Source organism: Pundamilia nyererei, unplaced genomic scaffold, assembly GCF_000239375.1.
Source record: "Pundamilia nyererei isolate P.nyererei 1_Seehausen unplaced genomic scaffold, PunNye1.0 scaffold00083, whole genome shotgun sequence".
In the NCBI taxonomy this organism is placed as follows: domain Eukaryota; kingdom Metazoa; phylum Chordata; class Actinopteri; order Cichliformes; family Cichlidae; genus Pundamilia; species Pundamilia nyererei.
Window position 1 is genome coordinate 1746734 of NW_005187484.1, and position 17425 is coordinate 1764158.

General features: G+C 44.1%; 1 protein-coding gene across 2 annotated transcripts in view; it reads left to right on the forward strand.

Annotated features, from left to right (window-relative positions):
• Positions 1-17425, forward strand: part of LOC102212260 (ephrin type-A receptor 4) — a 56284-nt gene that overhangs the window by 30881 nt on the left and 7978 nt on the right. Inside the window, exons 5-11 of one of the 2 annotated variants that reach the window (XM_005738353.2) lie at positions 5320-5655; positions 10693-10817; positions 10924-11083; positions 12785-12896; positions 15071-15129; positions 15588-15701; positions 16236-16421. In XM_005738353.2, the coding sequence (XP_005738410.1) occupies positions 5320-5655; positions 10693-10817; positions 10924-11083; positions 12785-12896; positions 15071-15129; positions 15588-15701; positions 16236-16421 (1092 nt within the window). The remainder of the gene's footprint in view (positions 1-5319; positions 5656-10692; positions 10818-10923; positions 11084-12784; positions 12897-15070; positions 15130-15587; positions 15702-16235; positions 16422-17425) is intronic. The other variant, XM_013912203.1, reaches the window with a different exon arrangement.

A 17425-nucleotide genomic window follows, 5' to 3' on the forward strand; every position in this document is an offset into this window, starting at 1 on the left:
TTACTTTTGTTTTAATTTTTATTTTTTGGAAAGATTTTTATGTTCTCAGCAGGGGTGCAACCAAGGTTTTGCCAGAGGGGGGGGGGGGGGCACTGGCCACTACTATGGCCACCCTAATTGCCAGAATTTTTTCTGGCAATTATTTCATGCTTCAGGCTTTACAGCCGTAAACAAGAATAATTATTTAAGGACTTTATATTACATAATAATATATAGAGATATGTAGCACTCATGCCTTCATAAGTAAATGACAAAAGAGATCAAAGTGACCAAAAAATTGGTTATTTGGACCTCAGTTTCTGTACCACCCCAGTCTATGTAATAGTGTCTAATAGTCTCAGCCTGGCCACCTCTATAGAAATGATCTTGCTCTGCAGCTGGAGCACTGAGATCCATACACGCATACACTTCATTATTTTTTTTAAAATAAAGTAATCAGGTAGAAGATATCACCGAACACAATTTAGTGTACAATATTAAAACTAGGTAAAATACCCATGTGAGTGGGTATAAATACACCCACACACAAAGCAGTAATGAGGACCAGCGACAGACACCCGTGGGAGCTGCTTGCTCTGCTTGTGTTCAGGTTATAAGGAGGGGTTGTTCTCCATTTTGGGGTTTCTGTTGGCCCTTGATGTGTTTTTCAGATTTTTCCCCAGTTTTCTTAGCGGTGGTTTTGTGGAGGAAGGAGGTACGGAGTAAGGAATGAACGCAGACTGTGGAGGACTCAAGGGGGGCATTGAATGAATCCCAGCCGGATGGTAATAGCAGGGTCGTAGCTCTGGCCAATTTAGCCCGGCTCTTTAACTTGGTCCTGCGCTGCACTAGGCTAACAATTACTGATAGAAAGAGACAGACAGACAGAGATAGGGGTGGAGAGGGTGGGAGCTTGCTGTGGGGAAAGATGGAGAATGGGAGTGGAGTAAAAATGAGAAACACAGATTAAGGTGGGGAGGGGGGGAGTATGGAAGTGAAAGAGCAGCAGGAAATAAAGAAGTAATGCTCTGAGCAAATTGCTAGGCCATAAACGAACAGAAAGGGAGGGAAAAGAAATCACCAACTTTCTTTAGGAGAAACTTTCCAAGTGTCCCCCTGGATACCTCCCATAAGGAGCGTGAATTTTGAGGCCATGTTGAGCTAACGTTGTATGAAGGTTGTGCGAGCATGAGCTCCCGTCTCCCCCTGCCATTCTTTCTCCCAGGATTAATTACCGGGTGTCAGTCACAGCCGACGGCTCTCCCACGCTCCCTTGTTCCCAATGGTGCCTTCTGGGAGAGCGACAGGTACAGGCAAATGTAGTTTGCGTGTGTGTGTGTGTGTGTTTGCAAGGAAGAATACTGATATGGTATTTAAGATTTAGATTTTATTTTTATTTGTTTATAAAAGCAAAGCTACATAGTGCAGTTGTTAGGTTTGTATTAGCAGAACAAAAAATTCTTTCTGGGATGATTATACACATTCTCCTGTCAATGGACATCCTGCCCCCTAAAGACCTTTACACACCGAAAAATCGCTACTTTTCGAAAAATTGAAATTCCAAACTTTTTGGATGCAAGCTTGTTTTATAACGTACACACCAAGAACTGAATTTTTTCGAAACATTTGTCCTACGAAAATGCACTACGAAAAAAATTGAATTGACGTCAAGCAATGATGAGCTGGTACTGATGTTTCTACAAAAGAAAAGGAAGAAACCAATTCTCGCAAGCAGCAGCAGGGAGAATTTTATTGTTTGATCCAGGAGTTGAAACTGTATCCCGACTGCTTTTGTACACATATTGGGAAGTCAGTGGGACAGTTTGAGCTCTTGCTGGCAGAGTTGGGACCACATCTGAGGAGACCGAGTAATCATTTCAGAGAGTCGATTGAACCGGAACAGCGTCTAATTGTGTTTCTGAGGTAAACCGGATTATTTTAATATTTGGATATTCAATGCTGCGAGTGCGCTTGTTCCTAAATGCAGTGGTCTGATTGGTCAGATCTGTTTGTTTCATTCAAAAATCTGAAAAATCCAGCTTGGATAGAAAAAGATAAATGCCACAAATTTGTTTAAAAAAGCAAAGCAAATACAAATGAGTTTGGATAATAATATGATCTATATTTCTCAGTTTGTACATTTTTACCAGGGAGCTGATTTTGGGGTTTGAATCATGTTTGATGGATTAGTTCTGTCTAACACCCTTTCATCAGCACAGTATATGTAATTGTTCAATACATACACAAGGGAAAATTTTTCCTTGTGAGTTGTTTTTTTTTAGCTGTCTCTTATATGAAAAGCTAAAGAAAACTCAGCTAACATAAGGATGTCTAGTTTTATAGATTTGAGGTAATGGAACTGCGTCTGTGTTTCCATAACATTTCAATTATTAATTTAACAGCGTAGCACTGCTGTGCAAATGATCAGCCACCTTTGTCCTGTTACGTTTATGACACCTGAAGTCCAGATAAGAGCCCAGTATCTCAGATAGTGTGTCAAGAATTGGTGTAAAGGTAGTAGGTGTGAGTTAAACCTAGCTCACTGACAAAGCCGCTATTGTGATAACGCTTTGAGTGGGCACCTTAAATTAGAAATCCCATCTGTAACTTGTTCCCATTGTCTGGGCAGCAGATGTGGGGAATAAGGTGAAAGAGCAAATGAGGAAAAGTGGGCGAGGAGATGAAAAGGCAGGGGCAAAGGATGGTGGATGAGTCCTTTATCATGATTTTTAATGGGAATGTATTAATAGATTTTCATGGAGGGCTACACTTGGTAAGGGGAGGCTGAGCGGTGGTGCTATTAGCGCAGTCCATTCTGCATCCTTTCATCTCAACGCTCATGTACTGGGCAGTTAAACAGATACCTCTCCTTACCAGCCACGCTCATTATTTGCTCTCCCTCCTTGTATCCAACCCTCCAGACCTGCTCCTTACATACTAATCAGGTTTTTTTTCTTTTGCTTTCTGGGTGAACAGACGGTGTTTGTCTTCTCCATCTCCGTCCTCTCAGCCTCTGCCTCCCCTCAGCATTTGCGAATTTACCGCTATCTGCCAGAATAACGCTGGAGTCGTGTCCATACACGCACAGCCAAGCGCCTTCCTAGCGCACAGTTACTCGTCTCCATTAATACGCTGACACTCAGAGCGCGCTTCTTCCTCCTCGGGCGACCGTGCGTGCACAGCCCCACACGCGGTCCTCCCTCCGCTGCTCTTGGTGTCTCTGTGAAATCATTCATTGCCATTCTCCTTCTCCAAAAATAACACTGATAATTAATTTCCGTTGTGAAATGATTCGTCTGCGGACTGACTAGCTTTCATATTTCACCCTGCATCGATCCCCCCAGCCAGCTCGCGTGCGCTTCATTAGTCAGAGGGAGAGAGAGAGTGGAGAGCAGTGAGACAGGGAAAACAGAGACATGGGGAGAGAGAAAGTGAGAGTTAAGTCAATTACCGCCGCTTATGTTTGAAAACAACGCAAAAAAACACACTAATTACAACGGAGCTGACATGTAAATTGGGATTGATGTGCCAGGAAGTTTGTCACATAGCTGCAGAGCTGCTTCCATATAAAACTACAGCATGTGGCTTTTTATATCAAAGCAGGGACTAAATAACAGGCTCCAAAGCAAACTTTGTTTAAAGTTATTCACTGACTGCCATAAAGTCCCACTGTTAGCAGTGGGCTCAGGCATCCCACCACTTTCCAGCTGATTCGACAGGAATCTGAAAGAAAGTCTGTTGGCCTATTGGATTTCTGTTAGCATTCTGAATTAACTGAGGTGAAACTGGATCCTCCCATTCTGTAATGGACAGGACATTAAAAGGTAACTCAAGAAGCCTCAGCTCCCAATAAATGGAGAACCCAGTCAATTACAAATTCACAACTTATGCATAGAGAGGATTAATTGCCACAGGTATTCATGAGGATTATGACAACTGTCCAGATCAGCAGTTAATTTCAGACCTTGATGTTTTTTTGCGGTTTGGTGAATATGATGACAGCCTGTTCCTTTAACGTGTTATTTTTACTGAAGTAAAACCTTGCAAGTTAAGGTTCACCTATTGTGCATTGTGTGTATCTTAAATCTGTAGGCTTAGTCTGCCTTATTAACTCAAGTTAATTCATCATGTTTTACCAGTTGACATAATTATTACATAACATAATTAAGTTGTTCCAAGAATTCTTTTTTTGTGTGTCGTGAACATTAGTAGATGGATGCTGAACACAGTATTGCCAACTTAGCGACTTTATCGCTATATTTAGCACGTTTTCAGACCCCCTTAACAACTTTTTTCTAAAAAGTGACTATCGACAAATCTGGCTACTTTTTTCTGGTGTTATTGGAGACTTATGACGACTTTTTGACGTGAAAGCACATAGGAGATATTCACCCCTACTAACTACTACCCTACTAGCTAACTCTGCCAGAGGGCCCATTTCATGTCACTTTTGCTGGTCCCAAGTCCAGATAAAGAAGGAGGGTTGGAATTGTGACATAAAAAAACCGAATAATTGCTAAAAGAAATTAAATTTCTAGTTCTAAATATATTCTAAATGCTTTTAGGATGATTTTTTTTTTACTCACTATGTCTCTTTCACAATGTTATTTCTCTCTCCTACAGGGTCTGTTACAATTACACAGGCATGACCAATTATCCAAACTGGGCGATGACGTCATTTAGTGACTTCTAGCAACTTTTAGGACAGCCAATAGCGATTTTACTTACTGAGGAGTTGGCAACACTGGCTGAACAGGCCTGTTTATATGTGTAAAAACAAAAAATGGTTAACGGGAACACTAGCTGAATGTGCTACGTTTAGCTCATTTAACAGTCTTTGAAAAGAGTCAGTAGTGGGGGTTGGGTTTGAAATTGTGTCCATCTTGCAATAAATTGGCAGAAACCCCGCTGCTTTAAACCATACGCTAACCACTGCCGCTTTAGATAGCTTATTAGCATAAGCAACATGAGCACACAGCTAATTAGCTTATAATTACTTAACACATTACTGAAGCTGCTTCTTAAACCTACAGATTGCTTTTTAAATCATTACAAAAATATGTTCTAAACAAAAGCTGGCTAAACTCAAGCTCAATTAAACTGCATATTCCACCACAAAGCACCGCTAACACATGAGTAGCTAACAGCTTAGCAGTTACTGTAAAAGTAACTGACAGAATAAAGGACAGTAAAAGACAGAATCGTGAAAGTGTGGCTGCTTGTATTATGGATTTCTTCTCAATTTCAGTAACCACAAGTCAATGTTATTGCATCTGTGTGCTTTTTTAGCATTTGGCATGCTGCTTTTTACAACGCCAGCTCTCCTCCCTCCCTCTGCAGGCCCTCCGTCGGCACCTGTGCATCTCATCTCCAATGTGAACGAAACCTCCGTAAACCTGGAGTGGAGCCCACCCCGGAGCTCTGGGGGTCGCCAGGACTTGACATACAACGTAGTGTGTAAGCGCTGCGGTTCTGACGGCCGGCGCTGTCAACCCTGCGGAAATGGAATCCACTTCAGCCCACAGCAGCTGAGCCTGAAGGGAACCAGGGTGTCCATCAACGAGCTACAGGCCCACACCAACTACACCTTTGAGGTGTGGGCGGTGAATGGAGTCTCACCTCAGAGCCCAGGGCCTGAGCAGGCCACATCAGTGACCGTCACCACCAACCAGGCCGGTAAGGCGATAGGAGCTGATTCAGCCGATCCTAACATGGTTTCCTGTGACCCCATAATCATCAAACATCTGTTTAATCACTTATTAACATATATTCCAAACCCTCCTTACGCTTGCTTACTTTAGTGAGTTCAGGGGGGTCTTCTGGTTTTGCAGGAGATCACAAAACATAAACTCTCACACTGTGTGAGAGTTTATGTTACCAGAGTGTGCTGGCTCATGTATGATACAGAGCACGGGTTCATTTGACTGAATGCTTGAAAGTACTTTTTGGGGGGCATGTCAAAAACATGTTTATTAAAGTTGTGAATAATTGGGGGGTAGGTTGGGTGATTACTGAGGAGGATGATGATGGATTTTCAGCAGAGGGAAATGATTTTATGCAATATTTCACTGGAGTTTTGCATAATTAGGCATAAGAAGCCAGGGCTGACGATGGGGGCACCGTGCTATATTTAGCACCCAAACTAATGAATTAGATGAGTGGTATTGATCTGGGGAGGATTCATTACAAATTCTGCTGGATTACATGTGCCTGGGTGCCTGTGTGTGTAATTATTGTCATAGAATACAACCACAGGCTCCCCTTCTGAGCAGGAGAAGAGCCCTCCAGCTTCCATGCTGTATTCAAAGCCTCCCGTTATTTTGTCATTTAGCCATTTTGTGACCAGTTGTTGTGTAAATGGATTTTATGACCCGGGTCTTTTCTCTTCATCCCTCCCGTCTATCCTCCGCTTATAGACGATCATTACCTTGGTCTGCTTTACTGCTCTGCTCTTGGGTGGCAAGCTAAGTGCCTTTTTGTGTCTTCTTTTATCGCTAATTTCCATCCCTGGGAAAAGCGAATATCTTCAATAGGGCTTGGACTGGCAATTTAAGGACACAGTGGCTTGATTTATCAGCCGGGGTCAGGAAGATAGAGATGAATGGATGTACTGCCTGTGGGAGAGCTGCGAGTACTGCCAGAAAGGCCTATGTGGGAGCTGTAATGCAGCACACCTTGGAGTCCGGGCTGAAGGCTCATAATAGCATGTCAGCGTGACCATGCTGATGCACAGTTGCACAAAAAAATGCAGATTTTTTTTTTCTTACAGAGATTCAGTCCCAAACACACACACACACACACACAGAGCCCCCTAAGGTTGCTGGAGGCTAATGTGCTGACTTGAAGTTGTAAGATACAGATGATGTTGCCTTTGGCTCGTCACTGGTGCATGTTTCACAAATGTTCGCCAGGATTAGTTATATGAAGCTGCAGCTGGAAGCTCTATTATAGTGTGTGTGTGTGCGTGTACTTGCACATGTGCAGCACTGACTGCATGCATGGTGAGAAGTAAAAAAATGTTTTGCAGAGATGCTTGCATGAATGCAGATGATCTACATTTGCTTCTTAAACAATGTCCTCTGTGTGTATCCGTGTGTGTGTGTGTCTCTTATAATTTGTGTGTGTGTGTGTTAAAAGAGAATAGCTCCAGACTGATTGGATTTCTTCCTGCTAATGCTCGGTAGGGGCTTTAGAAGCTCTGGTTTCAGCCGCTGGTAATCCAGCCAGTCATCTGTGGCTGTCCCTCTCTCTGTATCGCCTCCCCTCATCCAGACACCGAGGATTACACATTTATTATGATAGATTTATTAGGATTTATAAGTGCTGTGGAAAAGACACCCCCGCCACCTCCCCGCCCCATTAAAGTTCAAATTTCGGCTAGGGAGGAAGAAGTGAGTTAGGCAGGTTGGAAAGGATCTGGATTTTTTTTTTCGGCACGAGAGGAAAGTGTAGGAAGGTGCAGTGGAGAAAAATGAATGCCGTCAGATAAAAATGAGCAGTGCCGCTTAATGTGCGTGTGTGTGTCTGTGGCCAGGCATGTATTTATGCGCGTACAAGAAGGTCAGATTCCATGTGTCGCCACGAACAATTCCACTGTCGTAAATCAGGCGGGGTGTAACCCTTTCACCCGGGCTACAGGAGGAAAGCGAGGGGAAACGGGGATGGGGAGGGTGAGATGTCCAAGCTTTGAACTGACCCCTGGCTGTAAATGGATGTTTTCTTCCCCTTTTATAAGATCGAGCGCTCTATATGTCGATGTGTGTTTGTGTGTGAGAGAGGGAGGGGGCCATTTATGTCCTGATACAAAATACTTCAGGTGGCTAAAAGTGAATTCATGCATAAGGATTGTGTGTGTGCGTGTGTGTGGGCACTTCCATCAGTGCGTGTGTGTGTTTCCATCGCTCTGGCAACAAATGGGCCGGCATACATGTGGAAATGTGTTCTCGGGAGGTGGAGGCTGACTCTAGATAGGTGGAGGGGGCGAGGAGGGAATCTTGTAAGCAGGAGCCATTTTCTCCCAACACCCTGAAAAATGGCTCCCTCCTCGACTCTTTCTCCTTGGCGGCGAAGGCAAAGAAAAAAAAAGAAAAGAAAAAAAGAGTGACTCAAATCTGGCAACCAGGCTCCAATCTGGCAACCACATGTGCAGCCCCTGTCTGTTTTAATGTCAAACTGTAATCGGCCGCGTATTCGCGCAAATCCTCCACCGCAGATGCTCCTCGCTGCACAAATACTCCGTGATGAGCACGCCCGCTCAACGAGCTGGAAAAGGAGAAAGAAGAAAATAAAAAATAAAAATCTTTTCTGCCGGGAAGGTTATTTTTCAAACCAAACCCTGAACTCTGTGTGCCTCTGCCAGGTTTTTACCGATTATAATTTATGCATGTGCGCAGTGATTGAGTTTTTTTTTTTTTTTGCTGTCTGAGCTGTGTGAGATAATGGGGCTAGGTGTGTGTTTTTCTATGTGAATTTCTATCTTTCTGTTTGTATAATGAGTTCCTTTGTGTTGCTGGGATGTGTATGTCTGTGTGTGTGTGTCTGTGTGTGTTGCAAAGCATTTTTTTTTGAGAGAGCACAATTCTGAAATAAGATCTGAATATTCATTGCGTCTAACACTTATTATTCCACCGGCGTGTTTAGCCCACGCGTTCAGAGGGGGGCGGTAAGAAATTACAGATCTGTCCCACATATTTAAATTCATCTACAGAGGTGCCAGCAAGTCTAGCACGCTGTGCCTCAGGTGAATGTTTCAATTTTAGGATCTCAAGTTTAGCTGTGCACGATTTGTCTGTATGCATTTGTGCACAGTTTTGTTTTGTTTTTTATTTTTACCAGGTTTTTTGTTTTTGTAGTTTTTTTTAAAGAGACCTTAATGGATCTCTTCTTCTGTGTGTGAGCCGAGCTGCCTGGTCGTGTCCATTAGAAGGGATCACTCAGAAAATCTGTCATCTTTATCCTCACATTAGTCGAGAGGAAAATAAAAACGCAACAGGAGCAGCAGAACACGATTAAATCGCCATATCTGTCATCTTCGGAGGGGAAGATGGATGTGTGGATTACCTCCAGGGAATGAAGGCCCGTGACCTCCTCGGGGGTTTTCCTTTCGGAGTTGGAGCATCCTCAGTCGGCCCCAGGAGGGCCTTCAAATTGGCTCTTGCTGCCGGCTAAGATTGATCGGAGGGCTACAAATGGCCGCCGTGTAATTGTTTAAGGGAGACGCAACACATTAGGCCAACAGGATGACACAACCTTGGGTTAATCTATTTACTAAGAGATGTCTGCAATCCCATCCCTCTCCATCACAGTCGACCCCCACCAGTCGCAAGCCCTCTGCCTCCCCCTCCCCTCCCCCATCTCCCCCTGTCGCTTCTTCACCCCAATGAAACTCAATCCCTTGGTTGGTGCTTGAATTCCAGGCCTGTTTGAACTCAATCCCCCAGCTAAAAGCAGGGTTTTGTTAGCATTAGCTTGTGGGCTAGGCTCCCTGGAGCCCCCGCTCAAAGTGATGAGAATGTATATAATGTCATAGATAATCCAATCATAATCGGTGGACTGTGAACCCCTCATTAATCATCCCCACTGTAATTTTTTAAAAGGCAGATGGTCTGGAACGAGTAAGGTTACAGTAATCAGCGAGGGGCAGAGGTCAAAGATCTGCTCCGTTTGGAGTCGTAAGAGCAGATGCCATAAAAAAACTGTGTTACCTGGGCGTTAGTGGGAATGTTTGTCTATGTGGTGCTTTGTTCTGACTCTGTGGGCGAGGTTGTTGGGAGTATTATTTAACCCTCTGTGGTCTCGGTGCCCTGAGTCCTAACCCTAACGCCGTGTTATTAGAATATGTGACGTTTGGTTTTTGCAATCAGGGGCCAAAACCAAAAGCAAGCATTTTAACTGACACAAGTATCACAAGTATTTGCATTTTTCCCTCTACTTTACAGGAACTTTGCTGATGATAAATCCATCATGGTTTTATTTTGGTCTTTTTGTCTGTGTTTATCTGTGATATCTCCCAAAACTCAGTCCTTACACGAGTTGTTCCTCTGTTTACAACTCTATCTCTCCTACACCTATGGATTTTCTCTTCGTAAAGTCGTGAGCGTGTATGACCCAATTTACGTGTTGTCACACTCCCCGGAGATAGAGGTTTGATTTGTGCAGCGGCGACGCACTTGGAGGGAGGGGGCGAGCATAAGCCATTATCTGTGCTTTAACCTTCACGTGTTAAAGGCGTCTGAACACAGATAGCACGGCTGCTTGAAATATGGCCTCATTATCAGCTGCTGCAGAAAAGGCTCGAGATAAGATCGCTCTCTGGAGCTTTAATGAAAACCAATTGATTTGCTCTCTTAAAGACAAAAAAAATGCAAAGGTGTCGAGCCCATTTGATTTTATTCATATACTTTGCGGTTGAGAAAAGTGCCTGAGACGCTCGTGTCACGGGAGAGCTTGTATCGGTTTTATAGACGCCAACGTTTAGTTCACGCTGCTTCTGTCAAATCAACTGTGTGGCCGCACGGTTTCGCAAGACCCCTGATTCTGAATGAGAGCCAAGCTAAAGAGAAGTGGAAGCGATTGCCTCGTGGCTTGTTTGACTTTCTCAGCATGAGCAGGAGAACGCGTGGGACAGAACAGACTCAATGTCTCCAAGGGTGAAAACAACAGCTAAACATATTTTTTCTCTTCTGTTTCCTCTTTCTTTGATCGTCTCACCAGCTCCCTCTCCAGTGACTTCCATCCAGGCCAAGGATATCACAAGACACACCATTTCCCTGGCCTGGCAGCCACCGGAAAAAGCCAACGGGGTCATTCTGGAGTATGAGGTCAAGTACTACGAGAAGGTGAGGGACGGTGCGAGAGATTTTGTTTCTGCTGAACTGTCAAAGCAAAAGCAGCCTCTGAATAAGTTGTATTGTGTTCTTTCTTTTTTTTCCTGTCCCGCTGTAGGACCAGAATGAAAGAAGCTACCGCATCATAAAAACCTCATCAAGGAGCACCGACATCAAGGGCCTCACCCCCCTCACCTCCTATGTTTTCCATGTGCGGGCTCGCACAGCGGCCGGCTATGGAGAATTCAGCGGCCCGTTTGAGTTCATGACCAACTCGGGTGAGTTAAGTCACACTGCCTGTTCATCTTCGTCTTCTTCTCCCTGCAGAGCCAAGAGAGGCCTGATTCCAGATCCGCCACGGCAGTGTCTGAAAAATTCCTACAATGATAGCATCTCTTACAAGTTTGTCTCTTTCATTGGAGAGTCATTAATCAAAATTGCTGTTGTCTATAAAAGATAAATGATATTGTCCTCCGGCACCTGACTGGCAACTTGAATATCTTCCATTATTCACATCTGAGTATCAGCCTCAGTAGACGTGCCAGCTGATGTTTAAACTGTATGAAGCTTTGAAGAATGGCACCATTTGTGGCGTTTTCAGTCAGAAGCTGCTGCTAGATAATTCTCACTGCTCGCCAGAACTCTTTAATTGAATCAGTTTCAAGCCAAAATAAATGTATTCATTTCTCTACCAGAGTCTAAGGCACACAAACCCTGTGATAACCGGAGCAACAGCGCCTACACGGTGGACTCTGATCACAATTTCAGATTAGCCTCTCAAACCTCACTAACCCACTAGTGGGTTACTTACTACAGTGATATAGAGTGCAGCCAAAACTTGTTCAGACCCTGAGAAGTTTATTTGAAATTCTAGTGGAGATCCCACAGTTTCCAAAGATTTCCATTTGATACTGAGTAGCAAAAAAAAAAAAACTTGGGAAAATCTGTTACAAAATAAATCAAATGCTATAAGACAGAGTGGAATAACATGACCTTATAAAACTCCTTTGAGGGGAAATGAATGAGGAAAACTGTGCAAGATGTAAATGAAAGTCTGTTTTTTCAGGAAGAATTTTACTACTGACTAATGCCCGACTTGTGCTTCAACTTGAAATCTGCATAACCAGGAACCCCTCTTAACCCTGAGGCCACAACCTTCTACGTAACCTGACGTGCACCTCCAGAGAAATGTAACTACACGCAACCCGCCTGCAACGACTCTCATTGGCGTGGAAGGTTTTGGTGCAGGGTTAAGAGGGGTCTCTGATTAAAGTTACGACACAGATTTCTCTCTGAAGCAAAGATTTGGCATCAGACTGCATTTGTGGTGGTGAAAGGGGCACGAGTTGGGCACGTCTATAACAATACATATCGTACATACTTTGTGACGATAAATAACTGAGTAGTAATCTCTCCAGTTTGACAGCACAGTACATACACCAGCCGTCCACCTGCTAGAGCTTCTGTTTATGGTGGACTTGGCCTCTAAGATGATGGTCTGTGTGCCAACGGGTGACACACAAAACAGTTGTTATGCACCCGAGTAGCTTGTAAGTAGTGGTAAACAGCACCATCACTCCAATAATAATATGTGGCCTATTAAATCTAATCTCAGCTTTCTGTGTTTTCTTAGCATTCAGCTTTTGGTCCAGTGAATATATTTCCACATAATGTTTCCCGTTACTGATGACACAGAGGGCTAGAGAGATCCACTAGAAGCCCAGGTGTCCCTTTTGTAATGCAGATAGAGACAGCAGCGCATGATAATGACACGGTCAAGCACACATCCTAATGGGCTGTCATTGTCTCCCAATGAAGCATGCGAAACAGTGGACTTTATGATCAGAATAGTAAAATGGAGGGAGAGCGAGCAAACACTGCGTGGGGACAGGAGGAGGCGGAGGGATGAGGGGTATCGAGTTACTTTGCTCTTTTTTTGTTGTTTCTCGTCAACCTTTTTTCTCTCCTCTCTCCGATAGTCCCAGCTCCCATTATCGGCGACGGGGCCAACTCCACAGTGTTGCTGGTGTCAGTGGTGGGCAGCGTGGTTCTGCTCATCATCCTCATCAGTGCTTTCGTCATCAGCCGACGGTGAGCTTCGCTACCCACCCCCGCCCTTCCATCGAACTCTGTCCCTTCTGCTTTCTGTCTATCTCTCTTTCTCGGCACACAGATGAGGGATGTCTTACTTAGTGCCGTCAGGAAATGGAAGTCACTCAAAAGAGCACACACATACACACACTAACACTCCCAGACAGCTAGTGCAACTCGCTCACGTCGGATGAGTGATGACTCGCCACACCGGAGATGTGATTGACAGCTCCGACAGCTGAAGGGATGCAATCAGCGACCCTTCGCTCCCTGTCCTCTGCATCCAGCCCGCTCCCTTCGCATAGTCCCACCCGCCTCCACTCCACCCCGTCCCTCTCCCACTATCTCTCAGCTAGTGGCTGTAATCCTGCCGCTAGTTATTTTCTCCTGCTGCACCTTGCTGACCGCCGCGACGAGAATGAGAGCGCGACGGGAGGGTGGACAATGAGATAAGCGGGAAAAAGTAGGAGATAGAATAGAGCGAGGACGAGGCTGAGAGGCATCAGGTGGATTTGCAGTGACCCAATCTCAGGGTGTTAACCAGCGAGCAGGACAAAGCACCATCACACAGATGGGATTACATGCAGATGGGGCTGCCTCACCTCAGGGTGTAAAACCACACACACTCTCTGCATGTGTTTGTGTTTGTGTGCGCTTCCATATGTGTTAGGGGTGCGAGTGCGTACATCCTGTGGAAAAAAAATAAAGTTTTGTGTGCGTGTGGTGTGGCAGTGGGGGGAGGGGGGTGTCAATGGCTTGTGTGTTGATTCTTGAATTGACCAAATCACTGTTTGCATGTGTGTATTGGTGCTGTGAATGATAGGGAGTGAAGGGGGCTGTTGATTGTGTGTGTGTGTGTGTGTGTGTGTGTGTGTGTGTGCTATCTTTTCCATGTGATTGCCTCTCTCTGCAGCCAAGCAGGTGGTTGTCTCAGGCTTTTTTATATGCATGTGACGGCCACTGTCATTGTGCTGCCGCGTTCATCCTGTGATTGTGGGGAGGGACTGTAATCACGTAGCCGTTTACCATCATTACACAGCCGTAGAAGAGGACAATGTCTCGCACATCTGGTCATTTCCACCACTGACCTTAACACGTCAATAATAAGCACAGGTGTCAGGCAGCCTGAGGGATTCGCAGGGATTTAAGTGCATCTTCTCTAGAATTGATTTATAGCTTTTATATTCGTTCAGCTTCTCTGCTCCATGTTGTTGTTATACGCTCAGTGCCCTTCAGGAAGCTTCAATGTTGGAAGATTTCTCACTTGACTTTGATGCAAAAAATATATCGAAGTAAAACTGTTATCAACAAACATCTAAACTAAAGGCACTTATAGTATTTATTTGGATTATTACTATTATTGTTGCACTGATATGTATTTTATGAAGTAATCATTTAGTTTTTGCATAATACTAATAAGACTGTATTATTATTACACAGTCTTAAAGGGTATCGGTACATATTTGTGCTATATTTACGTCTACAATTGTGGATCATCATCTTTAAGCATGGTCAAAATCTCAGGTAACAGGGTCAGAAAATGGAAAAAGTAGTCCACGTGTGCAATATGAACATAAAGATTAGGGTTTGGTTTCCAGCATTGTTTTTGTCACCTCACGAGGATTTCTTTAGTAACTAGTCACCTGAAACCCTTCCTTTAAGGCGGACACAGGTTCATGTTGGCCCCATAGATTTATTCTGAGAGCTATAGATGAATTTCCCTGAAATATGGAGGAAGAGCTAAGAAGTAACGTCTTTTGTTTGAGGAAGTCTGGTAGCCAATCAAAAACACACACATGCCCCTTTTTCCAGCCAACTGGGGGCAAAATATTTACTTTAAAGACATAAATGTGCCACACATAAGCAAGAAAATGAGCTTGCAAAAGGTTTTAACTATTTTTAAAGGTTTTATCATAACATGATATTTTAAATCATCTTTCCTGAGAGCTTGAAAAAAGAAGGCAAGTGGACTTGGGGCAAAAGACACATGAACTGGATGATTGAGAACCCACAGACAATTAAAATCCTTGTGATGAGCATTGTTTAATTATATTAAAAAAGGAATATCCATATCTCATCTTATATGTATAAGATATAATTGTGTTCTAACTTCCTGAGATTTGAAGCTCGATTCCCTGCCATGAGTGATCATTCTGCTTTTCTTTGCCCCCTAGAAGGAGTAAATACAGCAAAGCCAAGCAGGACTCTGATGAAGAGAAGCACTTACATCAAGGTAACTCATAGTTAACACTCCGCCTACAGACCTTATAATTGTAAAACATTATTGCTGTCAGGTATGCTCGTGTGCACAAATGAAGCCCATAAAATGGGAGGAAAAACAAACTGTTTTGAAGTTAATGTACTTGCAACCCAACATGCTCCAAACACCTCATTATCAAGTCATCAGCATTGTTATTTGTGTGCCACAAAAATTTCAAGTTAATGAGCTCCATCTTCATCGGAGTCAGCCATAGTGACATGAAAAGCGCTGGAGTCAGTGTGTGAAGCGAGGTATGGAGAGAAGAAAGGAGGAGGAGGAGGAGAGGATCCATAGAGGAAGGCAGCGTAGCCTGCAGCACGATGGAAATAAAGAACAGATGGAGAGTAGTAGTCGGAATAAATTAACCTTCACCTTTTTTTTTTAACTTCCTTCTCTCTTTGCTTCCTTTTTTTTCAAACTTCGTTCCCCAGGAGTGAGAATATATGTTGACCCCTTTACCTATGAGGACCCCAACCAGGCCGTCCGTGAGTTTGCCAAAGAGATCGATGCCTCCTGTATCAAGATTGAGAAAGTGATTGGCATTGGTGAGGAGATTTTTTTTTTCTACATTACATGCATGAATACCTATTGGAAAAAGATCACATTTTGTATTTGTTTCATACAAACACACCTTTCTCTGTGATATGTGGACTTTTTGTGGCCTCTTTGAGATTAAAATCCATTGTCTTCCCAGACTTTAACATGTGGCTTCTGGCTCTAGAGAGGTCAACAAGTTAAAAAAAAAAATCAACAGTGGCTAAATACGTTGTCCATGCTATTCCTTGGGCCAGAGAAAAGTCATCCAATGACAAAATAATAAAGAGAAAGAATCAATATCCATTTCCCCCTCTCTCTGCTCCAGTGGGTGGAGGGAGGAGGGGGAGTAAAGGATTAGAGACCCTGATCAATGTTTAAAGTGGAACCTTTCTAACCTACAGACACACACACACACACAAACAGACGTGTAGGGGCACACTCTTTTCGATTTGATTTATAGTCTGTGGATCAGAGTGCTCGTGTATCAGCGCTTCACATTTTCATCTGTTTTTTTTTTTTTACTGTTGTTGCTGTTGATTCAGGGGAATTTGGAGAGGTCTGCAGTGGACGCCTGAAGATGCCCGGCAAGAGGGAGATCTGCGTGGCCATAAAGACTCTGAAGGCTGGCTATACAGACAAGCAGAGGAGGGACTTCCTGTCCGAGGCCAGCATCATGGGCCAGTTCGACCACCCCAACATCATTCACCTGGAGGGCGTGGTCACCAAATGTATGTCAAGGATTCATTTTTACAGAATGTGTTTCAAATGAGGGAAAGAAAGTGTTTTGCGCAGGTGAAATTGCTTCTGGAAATTGCAATAATGCTTAGCTCACACACATACAATTACTATTATATTCTAAAAGGGCAGTCATTTCTGCTGTCTCCCTCGAAAAATGTAGCAATAAATCATCACAAAGTGCAGTTCTGGGTGACTTTGGAGAAAGGTGAGCGTAGGGACAAGCCTGTTTTTACTCACACGCCTGCGCACTAGTGTGTATCTTAATGCTTCTGTGCGGACATTTTACAAAGATTTCACAATATTCTCAGATAAATGCGTATTTTTGAGCATCGTCCGCACGTCCCATCCTGGCTTATCCCCAGGTGGGTTTCTGTCCAGATGGAAGGGGTCCAGCATTGCCGTGGAGGGGGAGGTGGTTGTAGAGGTAGCTGGGCAGTTGGGAGAGGGGTGGGTGTGGGAGTCTAATGGGCCCAGGAACAGGCCCTGTAGCACGGCACCAGACTCATTAATCATGGTGTCAGCTGTAAATGTGTTTGGGGTTAGGGAGTGATACCCTATCCCTTCTCTATCTGCTGCTGCATGGCCACAAAACACTGGCCAAATCTCCCTCCTCCTGCCCTCAGTGCTCTCTCCGTTTCTCCCCCTCTTTTACACCTTCCCCTGATGTTATTTGTTCAGCTATAGGTATGTGTGTGTGTGGGTGTGTGCTGTGTGTGTGGGTGTCTTGTCAGCACATGCCAACATCCGGTACCTTTGATTGCATGCATGTGTGCCTGAGTGTTACCATGTAGCCTCGGCTACATGTGCCTTAATGTCGTGATACTGCTCATCTCTATCTGTGCTAGATAAAACTGCCATTCTCACTGTAGTATACACCGCTTTTACACACACACACACACACACACACACACACACACACACACACACACACACACACACACACACACACACACACAAAAACACAAGCATCATGTTGCTTTGTTATCCCCTTCCA